Source organism: Perognathus longimembris, chromosome 2, assembly GCF_023159225.1.
Source record: "Perognathus longimembris pacificus isolate PPM17 chromosome 2, ASM2315922v1, whole genome shotgun sequence".
Classification (NCBI taxonomy): Eukaryota; Metazoa; Chordata; class Mammalia; order Rodentia; family Heteromyidae; genus Perognathus; species Perognathus longimembris.
The window spans coordinates 47,941,297-47,963,095 of NC_063162.1; the positions used below are offsets into that span (position 1 = coordinate 47,941,297).

The window sequence follows — 21,799 nt, forward strand, 5'->3', positions numbered from 1 at the left end:
GGTCACAACTCTATGCCAGCCCCAGACAGAAAAGGCCACAAGACTCTGAGGCTCCTTCTCGACAGAAGCAGCTAGTGAAAGTGGCTCAGAATGGTAGAGCACTAGCCTTGAGCTTGGGACAGTGAGTTAAGCCCCATGACCCACAGAAGAAGGAGGAGGAGGAGGAGGCGACGACCACCACCAAAAATGACAGATCATAGTCCAGGCACATATCTGAATATAACCAATTCAAAGAAGGGCTGTGGCTTTAGAATACAATACCTGCTTATTAAGTGTGAAAGCCGGACTTAAAACCCCTATACCAAAAACAAAAACCAAAAAAGTCTGGAACCTTGTCTGGAGGTTTGATCTTAAACTGAAAGCTCTTTGAGGTATAAATCTGCCACTCTTAACCAATTTTATCACCTTAGAGACAAAACTTGGAGCTGGGTGCCAGTGACTCACACCTAGATACTCAGGAGACTAAAACCAAAGCCTCCCAGCCCACTCTGGAAAGTCCATGAGATTCCAATTAACCAGCAAAAAGCCAAAACTGAGCTGTGACTCAAGTAGTAAAGTACCATCCCTGAACAAGAAAAGCTAAGGGACAGTGCCCAAGCCCTGAATTCAAATGTCAGTAACACCAAACACACAGACACACACACACAGACACACACACACACACACACACACACACACATTGGAATTACCGCTGGTCAGAAAAGGTTTTCTTTGTAGTAGATAATGACTTTAGCCAAGCACATATTGCTTGGAATACAATAAGGCTATTAAGAATTATGATTTAATCTAATTTGCCATAGATTTATAATACATTATAGAAAATAAATTCTAAAACAGTATATATACTATGATCCAGCTTTCAATGCATACTTCATATAATACATATTCATGTGTATGTGCACATAAAATACACACACACAAAAATCAGAAGGAACATATTCTCAAATGCTAATGAGCAGTGTAGTTGTGATTGATTTTCCTTTTTTACACTTTTTGGATTGTAGTGTAGTGAGCATATGTTTCCCTTAATTTTTTTATGATGATGCAAATTACAGTCATGGGTCACTTAATGATGGATATATTCTGAGAAATGTGTCTCAGGATTGCATTGTGAGAACACCATAGAATACATTTATACAAACTTAGTGGTGCAGGTCAGTCCCTGGGCATCTATCTCACTTGGTGCAGTCAGGAGATTTAGCAAACCTAAATTTTAAAAGGTGCTGGGCTGGAAATATGGCCTAGTGGCAAGAGTGCTTGCCTCATATGCATGAAGCCCTGGGTTCAATTCCTCAGCACCACATATATAGAAAAGGCCAGATGTGGCAATGTGGTTCACGTGGCAGAGTTCTAGCCTTGAGCAAAAATAAGCCAGGGACAGTGCTCAGGCCCTGAGTCCAAGCCCCAGGACTGGCAAAAAAAAAAAAAAGGTACTCACACGGTGGCAGTAAACTTTCACCAGTAGGAATACACTCCAAAACAGTGATGAAAAGTATAGTGTAGTAAATACATAAACAGTATAAGTATTGTGTAGTTAAAACTGACAGGAGATGAAATTTGCCACACACAAAGATGGTAATGTTGTGGCTAGATGATGACCTGTTGAAACTCACTTCCATATTTCCTAGTGTAAAACTTTAAAATACAAAAAAACCTCTCATTATCCCTTTAAGATATTTCTTTCAATGAAAACAACAGTTACTATTTAAGAAAGCAAGTTATGTTCACAAGGACTGAGTCTAACTTGTGTCTTGATTGTAAGCTCTGTTTCTTTAATGGACATACAGTAGTCTGAATGAGACTGTTCATGTCAGATGTCTCACCATTGCACATATGCCCAATAGGTACGAATTGAGATTAGCAGAAAAGCTGAAAAGAGAACTACTTTGGTGCTATGGGGTGGTCTTGCCTACATGGCCACACAGTTTGGCATCTTGGCCCGGCTGACCTGGTGGGAATATTCCTGGGACATCATGGAACCAGTCACCTACTTCATCACCTATGGAAGTGCCATGGCAATGTATGCATATTTTGTAATGACTCGCCAGGTAAGAATCCCTCTCAGGTTAGTTTTTATGGGACATTAATGAGGTTTGGGTTGTCAAATTCACTCTCTTTTCTCTCATACCTTTTCCAAGGCCAGTTCTTTAAGTGTATATTGTTTATACACAGACATATATGTGCAGGTGCACAAGAGTGTGAGTCATGTGTTTGCCACTTGTGAGAGGTAGTGCTAAGACTTGGCTTCTGTCCTTATGAAGTCCATAGACCACCAAGAGCCACATAAGCCCCTACATGCAGAAAAGCAGCCTGGAACAAGAACGGAGTGAGAAAAGACAAGAAGTAAGTGTAGCTAGTAGGGCTGGGGATATGGCCTAGTAGCAAGAGTGCTTGCCTCGTATACATGAAGCCCTGGGTTCGATTCCCCAGCACCACATATACAGAAAATGGCCAGAAGTGGCACTGTGGCTCAAGTGGCAGAGTGCTAGCCTTGAGCAAGAAGAAGCCAGGGACAGTGCTCAGGCCCTGAGTTGGAGGCCCAGGACTGGCAAAAAAAAAAAAAAAAATGTAGCTCGTATAGGGAAACTTATTTACTTGTGTTGGTTTGATTTTATTGTTATTTTGGGGGGTACTGGGGGTGAAACCAAGAGCCTTGCATATGTGCTAGCAAGTGTTCTACCAATGAGCTACATCCCCAGCCCTACTGACTGGATTTTTTTATGAGTCATGTTAACAGTTGAATAAGGAATGTTGCCTACTTTTTATTGCGTTCTCCCAATGGTGATAATTAGTCAAGCACTTAAACTTAACTCTAAACTACTACATATGTTAAATGGTGTTTCATTGTTATTTACTGCAGGAGAGGCAATGTACCTAATCTTTACTTTATATTCTTAGTCTGTTCTGTATCAATCATGTCTTGTTTACTGAAAACATAGAATTATATTTTTGTTGCCAGTTCCAGTTTTAAGTATTTTGGAAATCATAGTCACTTTGGGAAGTATGAGGGATTTATCACTTCTTTTTAATATGGTGATTGAGCCCAGGGCCCCTCCCACTGAGCTGGACTGCCCAACTCCCGGTGGTATTCTTGAAGTCTGTGATCCCATCACACATCCAACCTGGAAGTCCCTGAAAAATAAACACATGATAGCTGAGACACTACTTTCCTGATTTTTCAGAGGAAAGCTGACATTTGCTCCACACATTTTTATGCAGTACTTTGAACACAGACTTTTTCTCTGGGTGTTCTTTTGTTGTATATTCATAACTGCTTTCTTTGTCCTTTTCAAATACCCACCCAAATCTCTGTTCCAAACAAACCAAGTTATCTTCTGTATTGCCTCTGTTTCCCTCACCTCATTCACATCTTTCTTTGAACTGGACACTTTCACCTGTTGATCTCTACATATCATCTTTACTTAAGTGCTTTTCTTTCCCACCAGTACTGGATCTTGAAGTCAGGCCTTGCACTCTCATTCAACATTTTCTTCTCACACATGACACTCCAGCACTTGAGCCATACCTCTAATTCTTATTTTTTTTTGCTAGTTAATTAGACAAGAGTCTTTCAGATTTGTCTCCCCAGGCTGGCTTGAAACTGTGATCCTCAGATCCTTCCTGACGGCTGGGATTACAGGAGTGAACCACCAGTACCCATCTTTCACGAACCTTTGACCATTTCCTCCCTGACTTCAATCTCTGTTTTCTCATTTACTATATACATTGTACCTCTCATTTTGTTCATCTCCTTTTAGTCTGTAGTCTGTGTCACAATAATTTGTTCACTGTGTTTTCCCTTCTACTAGACTATAAAATCTTTTAAGGCAGAATATTTGGTCTATTCAGTTTTGCTCAACTTTATCTTTAAAAAGTACCTTATAGGGGCTGGGAATATGAGTGCTTGCCTTCATATATATGAAGCCCTGGGTTCAATTCCTCAGCACCACATATACAGAAAATGGCCAGAAGTAGCGCTGTGGCACAAGTGGCAGAGTGCTAGCCTTAAGCAAAAATAAGCCAGGGACAGTGCTCAGGCCCTGACCAAAAAAAAAAAAAAGTACCTTATATATACAAGAGAAAGTGAACTGAACTGAACATATAAATGACAGCCTACAGCCACACACTGGAGATTTCCAGATATACCATAACTCTAGACACATTTTGATGGATCTCTTGCCAATCAATGAAGTAAGTATAAGTCGTATTTCCTTGTGGACTCTGCCTTTCTTTACTTATTAAAAAGATCAAGCCTGGATCTGGGAATCTGGCCTGGTGGTAGAATGCTTGCCTTGCATGCATGAAGCCCTGAGTTTGATTCCTCCGTACCACATAAACAGAAAAGGCCAGAAGTGGTGCTGTGGCTCAAGTGGCAGAGTGCTAGCCTTGAGCAAAAAATAAGCCAGGGACAGTAATCAGGCCCTGAGTTCAAGCCCCAAAATGGGGGGGGGGGGGAATCAAACCTTCCTCCCACTTTGGTGAATGCCCAGGTCATTTACTTGGTCATTACTATTAAGTGCCCTTTTCTAAGGGGGACTATGTGGCAGGAATTTCACATCTAGTAGGATAAATATATATTTATATATTTGCTCTCAACCATTGCAGTATAGAGCTCATAGATACTAGGGTATGTATGAAAGAGGAAGTGAGACCGCACGTGGCTGAGTAACCTGGCACATGTTAAACCACAAAACCAGTTGTGAAACCCACTGTGTCTTGCTCCATGGCTGCTCTTTCCACTCCTTTGATTGACCTCATTTAGAAAAGTGTAATTAATATGATTCTACACTAGAAATAAAAATATGGTACAGGGAAATAATTAGTGCTTACAAAAAGCACTGTTTCATAACTGTTTTCTGGAACTAGAGGTTAACACAAGTATTACACTTGAACACAATATCAGCACTTCTTTGCTTCTTATGATGTGGTTGGATCTACCATACTTTTATCTGCCCAGCTTGTTAAATGTTCTACCTCTGCGTTTCCCAGAACATTAGTGCTGCCCCCAAGTGACAAGTTGCAAGATTGCAGTAGTAAACAGTTCAGTCACTCTTCCCTTATGGACAGGAAAACATCAACCAAATAAAATGTAATCTCTTGCATTTAATATTTTTTCCCTTACCAATATTGGTAATGAACCCCATGAGACAAAGTGCCTGTTCAACCTCATTTAAACTTTTCTAAATTTTTACAATAGCATCCTACATCTTTTGTTCTCATCCAGCACTTTAACCCACTGACATCTTTCTCTTCACTTTGCCATTTCATATCTCCTTTACTGTTTCCTATCTAACTTAGACCTGTAGCCATTCTCTCCTTCCTATTCTACAACCTCTGTCCCCTTGGTTTTCTACCAGAACTGTTCCACAGACTTTCCAGCCTACAGGACAGAAGAAAACCATGTCAGAGTATAAAAGGGCCCCTGCTGTGTTTCTAATTTTATTTCCTTCTCTCCTAACCTCACAGCTGTTATTTGAAGAATTCACATGATGCTCTCCAGCTTATCCTTAACCTTCCCTCCTACATATAGAAAATTGAAGTTAACACACAGATGGGAGCTTTCTAATTCCAAACCTTGGTAGCTTAGCTCTATCTGGATCTACTTTAACACTAATGGTTTCGAGCTCAGAGAAAGAGGTGCAGCCTCCTGATAGGAGCAGCGCCATGTGCTCTGTTCCTTGTGTTTATTGCAGTTTAAGTTTTGTATTCCCTGTGTTTTTTTCCTCCCCCCCCTCTGAGTCTCATAATTGAGATCTCTGTATGTCTCCTAATAGTCAAATCATGACAGTTTTACTTCCCCAAAGAGAGAACATGGAATAGGTTTGCATAAGTTTAATTTATATATACACCTTAGGCAAAGAGAGGTAAGTTACCTGGTTGCAATGAAAATGACAGTAGAGGGCTTTAACTCAAGTTCTTATTGTTTCTTCACTTATTGTTTCTTCAGCCCAGTGTCACTGGTTCAGACCTCAATTTTTTAAAAGTCTTCCACAGTGTCCAGGTACCTGTGACTCACACCTGTATCCCTAGCTACTCAGGAGGCTGCGATCTGAGGATCATGGTTCAAAGCCAGCCCTGGCAGAAAAGTCCATGAGATTCATATCTCCAATTGAAAACTGGAAGTGATACTGTGGTAGAGCACTAGCCTTAAGTGAAAAACTCAGGGATAGTCCCATGGATGCTTCAACCTACCACTTTGTATTTTTAATCATTGGTGACTAAATATTTACTTCTGCTTCCCATTGTGGCATATTAGATAATCAGATCAGTCCTACTAGGGTAAGTTGGAGGTATTATACAAAACAGCACATATGAGCCACGTGCCAGTGGCTCACATCTGTAATCCTAGAAACTCAGGAGGCTAAGAGCTGAGCATCACAGTTCAAAGATAGCCCTAGCAGAAAGTAGATGAGACTCTTATCTCCAGTTACCAAAAACCAGAAGTGGAGCTGTGGCTTAAGTGGTAGAGCACTAGCTTTGAGCAAAAAAAAATTCTCAGACAATACCCAGACCTTGAGCTGAAGCCCCAGGACCAGCTTCTCAGAAGACTAAGGCGAGAGGATCTCTTGAGCCCAGAAGTTTAAGGCCAGCTAGGCCACATAGCAAGAAATTGTCTCAAAATACAAAAATAATTTAAGAAGTGATTAAATATTTAATACGACACATGACAGGGTACCTTTTATTTGTTTCTTATTTTCAGTATTAGGGCTTAAACTCAGGACCTGGCATTTGCCAGGCAGAGGTTCTGCCACCCTCCCAGCCCTTCTTCCTTGCTGTTTTTCATAGGGTCTGTGTGTGCTCAGGGCCTGCCTTGAACTGCAGTCCTCCTACCTATTTCCTCTTTCATATCTGGAGCCACAGCCATGCACCCTTTATACCCAGCATAGCAGTTGAGATATTGAGATGGAGTCTTGCTAACTCTTAGCCTGTGCTGGCCTACATCTGCAGTCCTCCCTATCTCTGCTTTCCTAAGTATTTGGGATTACAGGCATGAGCCGCCACCATGCCCATCCCAGTAGGTTTTTGTGTGTGCATGTGTGGCAGCTAAACAACAGATACTAAAACCTTATTTTGTGAGGATAGTATGCAAAAGACTAACAAGGAAATTTCCTCTTTACTTGTGTAGGAATATGTTTATCCAGAAGCCAGAGACAGACAGTACTTACTATTTTTCCATAAAGGAGCCAAAAAATCACGTTTTGACCTAGAGAAATACAACCAACTCAAGGATGCAATTGCTCAGGTAAGTTTTGTAAAAAATTAAAGCCAATCCAGCCCTATTGTGAATAATGTCACTGTTGTCCATATCCACAGTACTTTGTATGGGTAAATAATGATCCACCCTCCTTTTTCCTACATAAATTTTCCTTTAGTTATTAAAAATGCCAATTTTAGCAGCCCTTTCTGGAAGGCTTTATAATATAAAAAGATAAAGAGATGCAGGGCCCTCTCTGTCCTGTTACCATTAGCACATTGAAGGTTTTAGACTTACTTTGTCCTTCTTTTCATTACATTTCTTTGGAATTGTCTTCTTTTCTCTCTTCTTTTTAATCTTTTTACAATAACTGCCCAAAAACCTTTCACCTGAAATGTGTGATAGCAATGAAGTAGAAGTAAAATGCAGGTGTCAGAAAGAAGTGTGTGTGTATACATACATATATGTATGTATGTATGTCTATACATGAGTATATATATACACACACACACACACACACACACACACACACACACACTCTACCTTTCTTGAGCTTCTGGGTGAGCCTTCCCAGTATGGTTGTTTTGGAGAATAAATCCTCAATCCTTTCCTGCAGTCCTTTGTGACTTCAAGGTCTTTAGAAGTGCAAGAAGCCTTTCTGTCCTCATTAATACCTACTTGCTGTCTCTACACCTTCTTTGCCTCTTTTGTCCCTTATTGATGAGTGTAGGCTTTTAATAGGCTCAGTCCCTCTGTTCATGTGACCTGCATGTACTGTACTTTGTCTTCTACTGTGAGTGTGATTCTCAGATGGTCAGAATCATCTCTGAAGCTGTAAAGTGCAGCTACTTCAGCTCCTCCCTAGCTACAAACCCAGGGCAAGGCCCAAGCACATGGGAGAGTCTAAACTACACAACCTTTTCTTAAAACCCATTGGCTAAGTGGAAAACTTAAACAGATATCGGATACACAGTCTTAAATAGCATGAATTAAATGTGTGATTCCCTCAAAGGCTGTGACAGAGCTTCTCACTGAAGAAGTGTATGAGACTCAGAGGATCCCCACATCCTCTTACCTTGGAGTCCTTCTCTTGGGAGAGCAGCTAGCATAGTGGATAGCAACTAGTAGATAGCATGGCAAATTGTGCATAGTGGATAGCACTGCTTTTCTAGAGGCTTTGTTGTATCTGGCCATGGCTACAGCCTTTACTGACCTGATTTTCAGAGTACCTGAGATTATCTGTTTGAGTCAGTAAAGGAGGACAGACAACTTATTTTCTCCGCAGGCAGTAGTGTCATTGAAAGCTTCATTGGCCACTTTCCTAACCTTCTGTTTCTATTTTAGGCAGAAATGGACCTTAAGAGACTGAGAGACCCATTACAAGTTCATCTGCCCCTCCGACAGATTGGTGAGAAAGACTGATCTACAAAGAGCCTGTGGATCCCGGTGGAAAGAACGCCTGTTTATAACTCTCGCCTTTTTAATTAAAGCATTGCAGGTGGACGCTGGGAGCCATGTGGGGGTAGAGGGTTTTTACCTTTAATTATAAAACAAACACAAAGGGATCTTAGGAAAGAGAGCATCAAGCATTGTAGAATGTAAGCTCCAAGGGCTTAGTGAATCCTGTCTTAATCAAGCACCCCAGTGTCTGGATAAAATGATGCAGTTACATAGCTGACACTAAAGAGAAAAGCTGCTGGGCTGTTCACCTGCATCTCCTTCATGGAGTCAGTAAAACAGTCACACACCAGCACCCTACTCAGCTCTATTGTTTTTAATTTACCATTTCTTATTTTTGACATAGGAGTAAATGAATATATCAGAAAAGGAAATCCTCATAAATGTAGATGGCAAACAGAGTCTATGCCCATGTAATTCACATTTGTTTTTTAGTTGGACCCAGTCTCTGAAAAGTTGCCAGGAATGTCTTCCTCCCCTCTACCCCACAATCCCTTTTCTGACCTCTGTCCTGTCTGTCTCACTAACTTTATCCAAATGATTACTGAAACCAATTTATGACTGTTTGATTATTGATACTTAGATTGTCCCCAATACCTTCCTAGATGTCTGCATATCCCAATGCTCTAAATCAGTTTCTAGAAATCATTGGCAATAATGAATTAATCTTTCAGAAGAGGAGAGACTTCCCCTTTCTGCGCCTATCCCATTGATACTCCCCTCTCCCTGCACAACTCAGACCAGAGGGTGTGTGTTCAGCTGTATTACCAAATCAGGAAGATGTAAGGTTTACAAACCAGCTAAAAATCATGACTCAGTAGCCACTTCAGAACGAGAATGATCTCATTGCTGTTTATCTGCTGGTGACAGCATTGCAGGCTCCCAGATGGCACTGCCATGTCTGGAAGCTTAGCCAATGCAGGGATACACTTCCCCACCGCAGCTCCCTCAGGAGCCTCCCCACCCCACTGCAGGCCATAAACAGGGTGTGGATTTCCAAGGGTGCCACTTATCTTTACACAGGAATACGTTTCTATGGCTTCCTCTAGCCTGCCTTCTTCATCCTGGCTTTTTCTTATCTTCAGAGAAAGAAGAATTAATCTTGTATTCTATCAAAACGTTTTCTAGCAGATTTCCAGATGGCATCTGCACTTGGAGAATCAAAGGAATCTGTGTGTCACATCCTGTTTTTAAGAGTTCTGGGGGCAGGATGAAGACATCACAGGGCCTGCTACCAGGCGGATTGGCCCTTTTCTTTCACATGATTCATCCCTCCTCATGGGGAAAGGCTTTCCTTTTCTTCATTTGGGGTCAGTGTGTGTGACAGAAACTTGAAGTGACAAGCCCAGACTCCAGGTGCCTTGAAGAGTTGAAGGCCAGCCAGGACTGCGCCGCTCCCGCACCCCTTCACTGGCATGACAGAATGAAAGGATGCATGTCCCCACTCCCGCCCACCTCCCACTTCCTTCCTGTCCTCCAGCCCCCTCCTCGGTATTTCTGTCGTGCCGATTATTTTTAAACCATTATCCTGTTTGTGCACAGGAATTTGAAGAAACAGCACAGTGCAATGAGCAAATCCTTCGGGGGGTGTGGGAGGAAGGGAGGGAGGACGTGGAGAAAAGTCCTTACAAATAGCAAAATATTGAACATGTGTACAATCCTGTATCATTTATGAAATATGTATAAAAAGCAATGTACCTTCTGGAACAATAAATACCTATTCAATTTTTGAATTATAGAATCGCATTATTTAAAACCAGACTAGAAAGGAACTTACTTTTTTTCCTATGATTCTGGGTGGGAGGATTTTTACTTCAGTTTTATAAAAATATCATAATCAAAATAAGCATCCTTCCCACATCCTATATTTCAAAAACAGACACTTCATTAATTCCTTCTGAGTTTAAGAGGGTCAATAGATCCTTAATTTTCCAGAGGCATCAAGAGGTCAGGTGACCAATAATCATTAAGATGGTTATCAGCAGCATTGAAACTGGTATCTTCATCTGACCCTCAGGAAAATCTCTGTCATACTAAACCTTCCCTGTTACCCTCCAGAAAGATGTTCAAGGATAAACCAACATAAAATATTTACTGTTTTTAGAGATTGTATGAATCTTCAGTGACCATTAAACAGGAAAAGTATCACACATTGCCTCATTTCTGGAAGGCATGGCAGAAAGCACGTGTAAGGTTGTGTGATTGCATGAATGCCCCAGGAGGGAATCTCAGAGAGCCTCCATAGCTCAGGTCCTGCTTCCCAGCGGCTTACGTCAGCCTCACAGACTACCTGAGACAGGTATAAAAAGGGAAGATTGAAAATGTTCACCATCGTTTGTACTCAACAAGTAATATCTTCTGTTAAACTTTGCAGGGAATTTTTTTTTAAGGAAAACATCCAGATGTGATAGTGCCTACCTGTAATTTAGCATTTGGGGGCTGAGGTTGGAAGAGCAAGAGTTCAAGAAAAGAGCCAGGTGCTGGTAGTTCACACCTGTAATCCTAGCTACTCGGGAGGCTGAGATCTGAGGATCACAGTTCAAAGCCAATCCCAGGCATGAAAGTCCATACACTCTCTTATCTCCAATTAACCACCAGAAAACCAGAAGTAGCACTGTGGCTCAAGTAGTAACATGCTAGCTTTGAGCTGAAGAGCTCAAAGACAATGCCCAGGGCCCAGAGTTCAAGCCCCAAGACCAACCAAAAGAAAAGTAAAAGAAAAGAAAAAATATATGACTTCTGCCTACCAGAACTTAAAATTTAAAGTATATTTCAAAATAGTGAACTTAAAAAAACTGGTTTTTAAAAGGAACCAGGCATTGGTGGCTCACATCTATAATTCTAGCTACTCAGAAGGCTGAGATCTGAGGATTGAGGTTCAAAGCATGGAAAGACAAGTCTAAGAGACTTTTATCTACAGTTAACCAGCAAAATTTTGGAAGTGGAAGTATGGTAGAGCCTTGAGCAACAAAACTAAGCAAGAGTAAGAGTCCTGAGTTCAAGCCCCAGTACTGGCACACATACCAAAAGGAAAAAAAAAAAAAGGAAAAGTTTTAAGCAGAAGAAGATATACAAATGGCCAAAAACATGAAAAGATGTCTCAGCATCACTAATCATTAGAAAAAGACAAATCAGAAATGTTACCATGAAATACCACTTCACAGCCATAAAGATGGTTCTTACTTAAAGATCAGAAAATAAGGGGTTGGGGATTTAGCTCAGTGGAAGAGCACTTGCCTGGTAAGTGTAAGGCCCTAAGTTCAGTCCTCAGCTCTGGAAAAGAAAAAAGAAAAATCCCGGAAATAAAACAAGTTTGGTGAAGAAGTGGAGATACCAGAAGCTTACACTTCTGGGGAACATGTGAAATGGGATGTTTAATATGGAAAACAATATGATGGCTCCTTAGGAAGTTAAACAACAACTTCTGTGTATATGCCCAAAAGAATTGCAAGTTGGGACTCAACCAGGCATTTGTACACTCAAGTTCATAACAAAATTATTCATCATAGGGGCTGGGAATATGGCCTAGTAGTAAAGTGCTTGCCTCATATACATGAAGCCCTGGGTTCAATTCCTCAGCACCACATATATGGAAAAAACTGGAAGTGGCACTGTGGCTCAAGTGGTAGAGTGCTAGCCTTGAGCAAAAAGAAGTCAGGGGCATTGCTCAGGCCCTGAGTTCAAGCCCCAGGACTGGCAAAAAAAATAATAAATTATTCATCATGGCCAAAATACAGGAGCAAACCAGGTATCCATCAGCAGCCCCTATGTATCCATCACCAAGTCATATGTATTGGTGAGTCAACACAGAGGCAGTCCAAGTGCCCAACAATGTATCAATAGAAGGACAGATGTGGTCTGTAAACACAGTGGGATATAATTCAACCATAAAATAATGAGATTCTGACAGACTGTTTCATGGATGACCCTTGAAGATGTGCTAGATGAAATAAGCCAACACAAAAGAGCAAATACTTTATAATTCCACTTGTATCAACCAAGTAGATTAGGGAGACTGGGAATGACTGTGTAATGGAAGTAGAGTGTTGGTTTGAGAAGATGGAAAGGTTATGGAGGTGGGTGGTGTTGGTGGGTCTACAGTGTGATTGTACTTAATGCTATCTGACCAAACAAATTATTCCAGTTGGAAACTTTCTGTAACATGCATACATTTACCACAATAAAGCATAGTGAATTTTCAGTAGTGATCATGGTGAGCATGAAATCTGTTCTGGAGTATGGTAATACAGTTTTGCTGAGGGAGTAGACTTTTAAAGCTATAGTGAAAAGGAAGCCTTCTGAGTGTGGTCCTCAGGCATCTTGGGAATCACTAGAAAATCAGGTTCTCGGACTCTGTTGGGATAGAATCTAGATATGGAGGGACAATCTAAGTCTAGTGCAGTGATTCTGATAAGAACCATTGATCTAGACAGACTTTCTCTAAACAGTGAGAAACTGAGGCACAGAGAAGACATTTGCATCGCTTCTCACCAGTGAATCCTGAAATCACATACCTGACTGAGGGACTGGAGGATTGGTGAGTATGTGATTAAGGTAAATAGGAAAGATATAACCAGAACTGCTCTTATCTGCCAATGCATTGTTGATCAGAGTGCCCTGGTAAGTATGTATATGCTTTTATTTTTTTTTTTTTTTTTTTTTTTTTTTTTTTTTTTTGGCCAGTCCTGGGCCTTGGACTCAGGGCCTGAGCACTGTCCCTGGCTTCTTCCCGCTCAAGGCTAGCACTCTGCCACTTGAGCCACAGCGCCACTTCTGGCCGTTTTCTGTATATGTGGTGCTGGGGAATCGAACCTAGGGCCTCATGTATCCGAGGCAGGCACTCTTGCCACTAGGCTATATCCCCAGCCCTGTATATGCTTTTAAAAACATAGGAGTTGAAGGCACAGCTCAGTTGGTAGAATGTTAGCCAATGAGCAAAAGCAGCAGGAACCAAGTTTGAGTTCCATTTCAGACCTAAAAATAAAAAGGAAAACATGAAACCTGGGTATTGGGGCTCAGCTAGAACTATGTGATTACTCAGGAGTCTAAGATCTGAGCATCACAGTTCAAAGCCAGCCTAGGCAGCAAAGTCCATAAGACTGATCACCAATTAACCACCAAAAAAAGATCGAAGTAGAGCTGTGGCTCAAGTGATGGAGCTCTAACCTTTAGCATAAAAGCTCAGAGACAGTGTCCAGGCCCTTAGTTCAAGCACTAAGACTAGCACCAAAAATGAAAAAAAAAAAAATTAGTTCAGGCACATGGCTCATGCTGGTAATCCCAGCTCCTTAGGATGTGAAGATCTAGAGAAACCCACATACTACAAAGAGACAAAAAAATAGGAAAGGAAACAACTAAAATGTTAGGCATTCTGTAGGAGAGATGATTGAGTTTCTTGAAGAAATGACATGGGGGTGAGAGTCTGTTAGAGATGAAAGGAAACAAGGAAACGTGGCGTGACCAAATGCAATGTGCAGAATAGAACTTGTTTGAATCCTGACTCAAACCAGCCACAACAGAAACAATTGAAACTACTGAAGAAACTTAAATATGGAGAGTGCTAGGCATTAGAGGATTATTATTTATTTTCATAGTTATAATAATGACATGGTTACATAAAAAAGACTCTTAGAACTGCATATTAGAGACACTGTGGAAATGAACTACACATCTTGTGGGTCTACAGGAGGGAAAACCTGGGAGAGAGCAAGGGAAAGGGGGACATGGTTCAAAAATCATTACCTGATTCATGTCACTGTAACCCATATATGTACATCACCTTTACAATAACAATAAAATACAATAAATAAATAAAAAATTTAAAAAGAAATGCATACCGGTATGTAAATGAAATAAGAACAACAAATGTTAATTATTGCAACTTGATGTTCCTTATTACTCTTTCTATTTTTTGTATATACTTAAGATTTTTCACCATTAAAAAAAAAAAGACAAGTCAACCCAAAAGGAAAAAATAGAAAGCAGAGGAAAAGAAACCCTGTCATCCTGGGACTTGTGTTTGCAGGGGCGAAGGGCTATCTGGTGACAGTCCTTGACTCCCAACAGCAAGTCTGGGTTTATCTCCCACACATCCTCTGCTTCCCTGACACACATACAAAGCACTCAGATGGCTTCTCAGGGACAGGAAGTTGTGTGCATTTGTGTTTTCTGTTAAAAGCACTGACACTTTAGCAGCTCTACCCTGCCATGAGATGGTCCCAGAGTCACCCATGGCTGCCATCAAAAAGCAATTTAATAAACCAATGACTGGATTGCCTGTAGTCTGCTAACATGGGGAGAAAGCAACTGACTGCACAGATTAATGGAGAGAAGCCCCTTACTGGACTGAAGCAGCTGGGGGCGAGGGAGGGTGGGGAGGAGGTACTTCCCACACTCACTGTCAATGTGTCCTAACTAGCCTGGTACCTGGCTGCTAGTAAGCAACAGTGTGCTGCCAAACTCAAGGCCCTAGAAGAAGAGGCAACAGCAAGTTGCTTCATAAAGACAGTGTTCCTGTCCCAGCCACAAGAAAGTCTAGTTACTAGGAAAAGAAACACAAATGACAGAATGTAGAAACCAAAGAAGCTTTGTGGTGGGAAACTGGATTGGGAGAGAAAAAGGTTAATTCCCCCAGATCTTGGTTTACAATAGTATTAAACAGTTGAGCACCAGTGGCCCACACCTGTAATCCTAACTAGTCAGGACCCTGAGATCTGAGAATGGAGGTTCAAAACCAGCCCTAGGTAGAAAGGTTTATGAGACTCTTATCTCTAATTAACCAGCAGAAAGCCAAAAGTAGAGGTATGGCTTAAGTGAAAGAGTGCTAGCCTTGAGGGGAAAAAAAAAAGGCCAAGTGGGAGTATAAGGCCCTGAATTCAAGCCCCATAGATAGATAGATAGATAGATAGATAGATAGATAGATAGATAGATAGATAGATAGATAGATAGATAGATAGATAGTATTTTAAAAGCCATGTGTTTCCTTGCACTCCTTTTTACCCTTCCTTTTCACTCTTATCTTCAGCCTTATTGCTTGCTCATTTTTCAGGTAAGTGAGCTAGTTACCTTATACCTGACAGGTCCTTATAGTTTCCTTCCTTGGCAAAAAAGCAAAACCCCAGTAAATATTGAACTTTCTGGAGTCTTAGTAATGTAATGAGTAGTTCTGAATTTTAAGTTCCTGTTCCCCATTTGAGTGTGGTAGTGAAACTAATAAGACAGAAGCATCACTGGTCATGTTGGAGAGGAAAGCGCTGTGAATACACAGACTGAACTAGCAAAAGCATGACAGGGTTAGTTTCTATAAGAAGTTTTGAGGGGCTGGGAATATGGCCTAGTGTCAGAGTGCTTGCCTCGTATACATGAAGCCCTGGGTTCGATTCCTCAGCACGACAGATATAGAAAGGCCAGAAGTGGTGCTGTGGCTCAAGTGGCCAAGTGCTAGCCTTGAGCAAAAAGAAGCCAGGGACAGTGCACTGGCAAAAAAAAAAATAGTTTTGAGACTAGAGACCATAATAAAATAGAGAATCTTGGCCTTAGCTTAAGTGATAGAGCACCTGCCTAGCAAGCACAAGATCTTGGGTTCACACCTCAATTTCGCCAAAAGAATAGAACTTAAAAAGAGGATATTGGCCCTGTCCCAGACATCACTACTTTTTTGTGGCTATTATCAGCTCCTTGACCTTCTCCCCAAGTCATTTCTGGTGGCTTGTCCCAGGCCCACTGGGCACCACTTCAGTTCAGAATCCTGAGACCAACTCCTAGAAATCACAGAATATTCCAGCATGAGAGACCTTTTCCCACTTAGAGTTCCCGTCTGGATAGGTTTCATTGCAAGGAATTTTTGTGGGGTTTTTTGGTGGTTTTTTTTGCCAGTCCAGGGGCTTGGACTCAGGGCCTGAGCACTGTCCCTGCCTTCTTTTTGCTCAAGGCTAGCACTCTGCCACTTGAGCCACAGCACCACTTCTGGCCATTTTCTGTATATGTGGTGCTGGGGAATTGAACCCAGGGCCTCATGTATACGAGGCAAGCACTCTTGCCACTAGGCCATATCCCCAGCCCCCTGCAAGGAATTCTTGAGAGAAAACAATCAGAGGATGAGGGATTGTGAGGGCTCCCCCCACAAAAGAAAAATATCAATAAAATAACCCTGTTGACAGTGGACAGTGACCTTTTCTGGGGTCAAGGCCAGAGCAAAGGACTCCTTATCCCACTCATCCTCTTCCTCCGATAAGGACCCAGCCTGTACTGACAAAGTCATTCTTTATAAGCGCGTAGAAGTTTCTTTCTTTCTTTCTTTCTTTTAAGCACTGGAAAAGAAGAGAAGGGAAAACATAGTGAGAGGATTTCCATTTGGTTTCTGGTGGCTGATCCAGCAAGATGCCTAGGATACTGCTGCTTGCCTTTCTCATCACCTCTGTCACCTTGGTGTCGCCCATGGGTGAGTCTCCCACCAAAAACTTGTCACAGTAGACGTGTGGTTGCAATTGGCTATGTGAATCTAGAATTGAATAAGGAAAATCCATTTTCTATGGAAATGTGTTTTCAGAGAATTTCTCTTCCATGTGCCATTTAAACTCTTTTCTGAGCTTCCACACTTTGCAGGGCTCCTAGCAACACCTTTCCATGAGCTAAATATTTCTTTTAGATACTTTTATGGTTCCAACATAGAGAGTCAAAAATAATTTTTGTAACTCAGAATTGAGTATTTGCTTTTGTGAATGCAAAGCTAAAAGCTCTTTCCTCATGAAGGGACGGAGCTGGATAAAACAGACTTTGTTGTTTTGACCTTAAAAATATGTATGACTTTTTGTACTGTCCAAGAAATTCTGAAATTGTCTCAGACTTGGCACAAATCTGGCCAGCGAGGCAAAGGGAAGTTTAAGTTCCAGTTACTAATTTTTCTCTCCCTTTTATTTTCTCCAATAGAGCATAAGCTCTTATTAGAAGAGTGGGTGTGGGCCAGATAATAGAACCATACCACACTTTTCTGTGTAACTCTGACTTGTCCCTGACTTATTTTTTTACAGTAACCTAGGCCTTGCACTGGCACCTTTAAGATGCACTATTTTTTCTTTGTTGTTGTTGTTGTTTTAATTTAATTTATTTATTAATTGAACACAAATTTTTTGACAAGTTGTTGTGCAAAAAGGGTACAGTTACCTAGTAGGGCAGTGTGTACATTTCTTGTGATATCTTACACCCTGTTTTTCTTTCCCTTCCCTAGGTCAGGTAGACATATATACAATACACAATGTACCAAGAACATATACAGTATCCATGTGGCCAAGCCCAAGAAAATTTGCCTAGGGCTTTAAATGTAATGTTGGTATTAGACAATATGTCAACAGTAGTCTTATATGAACGTACATACATAGCTTTTGGGCTATTGTATTCCACTGAGAGGTCAATTTTTTTGTTTTGTTTTGTTTTGTTTTTTGCCAGTGCTGGGCCTTGCACTCAGGGCCTGAGCACTGTCCCTGGCTTCTTTTTGCTCAAGGCTAGCACTCGGCCACTTGAGCCACAGCACCACTTCTGGCCGTTTTCTATATATGTGGTGCTAGGGAATCGAACCCAGGGCTTCATGTATACAAGTCAAACACTCTTGCCACTAGGCCATATCCCCAGCCCCAAGAGGTCAATTTTTGACCTTTATATGTTGAGTAGTTGTTTGGTTATAGTTACATACTGTTGGGTCACTGCCCCAATCCTGTGGGAAATACCATTTGACAAGCAGTTTTTGGTTTCACAGACCTGGCCTCTACTGTCTCTTCGTCACCCTTTCTTAACAGTCGTATATCAGGGAGATCATGCCCCTTTGTTTACTGTGTTCTAGGCTTGTCTCGCTCAACATTATTTGTTCAAGTTCTGACCATTTCCCTGCGAATAACAATATTTCACCATTCCTAATCGCTATGTAGTATTCCATTGTGTATAGGTACCATATTTTTTGGATCCATTCGTCTGTGGGGGGGCATCTGGATTGTTTCCATATTTTGGCTATTGTGAATTGTGCCACGATAAACATGGAAGTACAAATGTCTTTTTGATATCTTGGGACCTGCTGTTCAGGATAGATGCCTAGGAGTGGAATGGCTGGGTCATAGGGTAGGTCTATGTTGAGCTTTTTGAGGAACCTCCATACTGTTCTCCAAAGTGGTTGTACTAATTTGCACTCCCACCAACAATGGAGAAGGGTTCCACTTTCCCCGCACCCCCTCCAGCATTTGTTGTTGCCTGAGTTCAGCGTATAGGCCATTCTAACTGGGGTGAGGTGGTATCTCAGGGTTGTTTTTATTTGCATTTCCTTTACTACCAGGGATGTTGAACATTTCCTCATATGTTTCTTTGCCATTTTTATTTCTTCTCTTGTGAAGTCTCTCTTTAGCTCCTTTGCCCATTTCCTAATTGGTTTATTGGGCTTGGAGGGGCTTAGTTTTTTGAGTTCTCTGTAGATGACAGATATCAGGCCTTTGTCTGTTGCTGTGCTGGTAAATATCCTTTCCCATATGGTTGGCTGTCTTTCTATTTTGGTGGCTATGTCCTTAGCTGTGCAGAAACTTTTTAATTTGTAGTAGTCCCATTTGTCGAGTCTCTCCCCTATTTGTTGTGCCCCTGGGACTCTATTCAGGAAGTTCCTTCCTGTGCCTATAAGTTCTAGCGTTTTAAGATGCACTTTAAAAATAGATTTGAATGCTTGGAGGTAGTGGCTCATGCCTGTAATCCTAGCTACTCAGGAGGCTGAGATCTGGTGACCACAGTTCAAGACCAGCCCAGGCAGGAAATTTGTTGAGGCTCTTATCTCCAGTTAACCACCAGAAAAGTGGAAATGGAACTGTGGCAAAAGTGGTAGAGTGCTAGCCGTAAGCAGAAAAGCTTGGGTCAGCACCCAAGCCCTGAGTTCAAGCCCCATGATGAAGAAAAAAAAAGTTTTGGACCCCAAAAGACATGAAAGCTAAATGCATGTAGTTTCCTGAATGGGATCCTAGGGGAAGTGGGGGGAAACTAAGGAAATCTAAATAAATCTCAGTCAGACAAGTCAAAAGTAATGTATGGACAATAATAGTTCATTGATTGTGGCCCAGATGCCATGCTAATGAAGATTAACCTGTGTGTCTACAGTGGGAATGAGAGAAGAAACTGGAACAGAACACACAGGAACTCTTCCTACTGTCTTTTCAACTCATCTCCAAGTCAAAACTGTCTGGTAAAATAGGCTTGATCTACATGTTAATCACTCTGAAGCTACTGCAGTAACTAACCAAGAGTGCTCAGGCTTCAAGTCTACTGTTGATCTACCATTAATCACCCTAAATCTGCTGAAGTAACTAAGAGTGCTCAGGCATCAAATCATGCTCAGGCTTCTCCCACTTCCCTTTTCACACACCTCATAACCTCCAGATCCTCCTGTGTCTCCCCACAATGCACCCAGCACTTGACTCAGTGCCAGAAGTGAGATCTAGAGGTAGCTTGCAGGCTGACATTTGCTGACCTGGGAGGAGAAGAGGGAGTGAGAAAGGAAGAGGGTGAGGAGGCTGGGGAAGGAGAGGAACAGGACACTAAGGGGGATGAGCAGGGGAGAAAAGGAAAGGGAAGGGGCATTAAATCCAGTGGGACACAGAGCCAATGAAGGAGACGATCTTGAGATGACTAGTGGTTAGAGCATCCCTGAAACTAAAGGGTAGAGACACAAGCAGTGCAGGAGCCCAGGGGAACAAGTGAGCCACTGAGGCTAGGAGAAACCCACAGGGCTATCCTTTTTGAACACTTTAGATTGAAGAGAGTGTATCCTAATATAGGGTTAATATGCATAATACTAAATCCTGGGCTCACATTGCAGCTGAAAACATGAATGTGTGTGTGTGTGTGTGTGTGTGTGTGTGTGTGTGTGTGTGTGTGTGTGTGTTTGAACTCAGGGCCTAGGCTCTGTCCCTGAGCTCACAACTCCACTTTTAGTTTTCTGGTGGCTAATTGGAAATAAGAGTCTCACATAATTTTTCTGCCTAGGATGGCTTTGAACTGTGATCCTCAGATCTCAGACTCCTGTGTAGGTAAGGCATTACACCAGCACCCAACTTGAAAAGAGGATCTAATACCAAGATCAGATTATTAAAGGACTGTAGGTCTTAAAAAGAAATGTAAGGCCAGAAGCTGATGGGTCATGCCCAGAGGAAGTGAATGTTTTAACAGCATAAGAAATGACAGTTAACTTGAAGAGAAACTTTATAAATCATGGAATATTCATTATTGGAATGTCTGCAGAAATCATTAAAGGTTGAATATCTAACCATTCCTTATAAAATTATAGAGCCAAGGAAATAAGAGGCATATTTCTGTGGATTAATAATCACCTGTGAAATTGCTCTGGAGTCCCTGCTTAGCAAAAGAGTGACAGCCAAGAGAACAAGGAGGGCATCTTTTCCCCTGAGATGAGAGGCAGGGGACATTTCTTCCCTCCATGGACATCACACTGTTCCATTGAAGCACCTTAGGGACATTTTAAAAGGAAGCTTGTTCATGCCATCCCCAGCTCTTTCCAGAAAATTCAATATCCTACTTACTTCTTGTCCCAAAGTGTCATACTATCTCTGGGAACCATTTGCCAGTAGACTGTGTATTGCTTGCAAAGCAGTTAACAGTGGAAAGAGCTTTAGAGACTGTTTATCATGTGGAATTTGCCACTGATATGGAAGTTTTCTTTACAGAATGTCATCTAAACGTGAGGAGCCAACTACATTGTGATCCCCACAGCTTCTCCTGTGGCTGGATGGCTGGATAGCTGAACTGAAATGTGCTTTGTCCAGTAGTCTGACTTAGTTCTCATAATGGAATCCCTAACTCCTATTCCGAGGCCTGTTCCAGGATCAAACATGGGGCCTTGTGCATGCTCAACTCAGGCTCTCCCACTCCCAGCCCCCATCCCAAAGTTTTGAAAACTAACATGTGTATTCTTCCATCTTTTTTCCAAGCTCTAATTCTCGGCCTCATCTCTAGTAACCAGTGCTTAGGACCCTTCAAAGGCTGGCTAACTTCCTCTAGACAAACAGTCCATCTTCTCATAAGATGCAGCCTCCAGGTATGAACACATTACTCAAAATATGGTCTGCTTAACTAAAGGATACTTAGGAGAGAAACACAAAGGTATAA

The 21,799-nt window shown here is 41.6% G+C and overlaps 1 protein-coding gene across 4 annotated transcripts in view; it reads left to right on the top strand.

Annotated features, from left to right (window-relative positions):
- Positions 1–10,386, top strand: part of Mcu (mitochondrial calcium uniporter) — a 179,542-nt gene extending 169,156 nt beyond the window's left edge. For all 4 annotated transcript variants that reach the window (XM_048338990.1, XM_048338992.1, XM_048338991.1 and 1 more), the window contains 3 exons: positions 1,845–2,048; positions 7,127–7,243; positions 8,540–10,386. In XM_048338990.1, the coding sequence (XP_048194947.1) occupies positions 1,845–2,048; positions 7,127–7,243; positions 8,540–8,617 (399 nt within the window). In that variant the 3' untranslated portion in view covers positions 8,618–10,386. The remainder of the gene's footprint in view (positions 1–1,844; positions 2,049–7,126; positions 7,244–8,539) is intronic.
- The last annotated feature ends 11,413 nt before the right edge of the window (positions 10,387–21,799 follow it).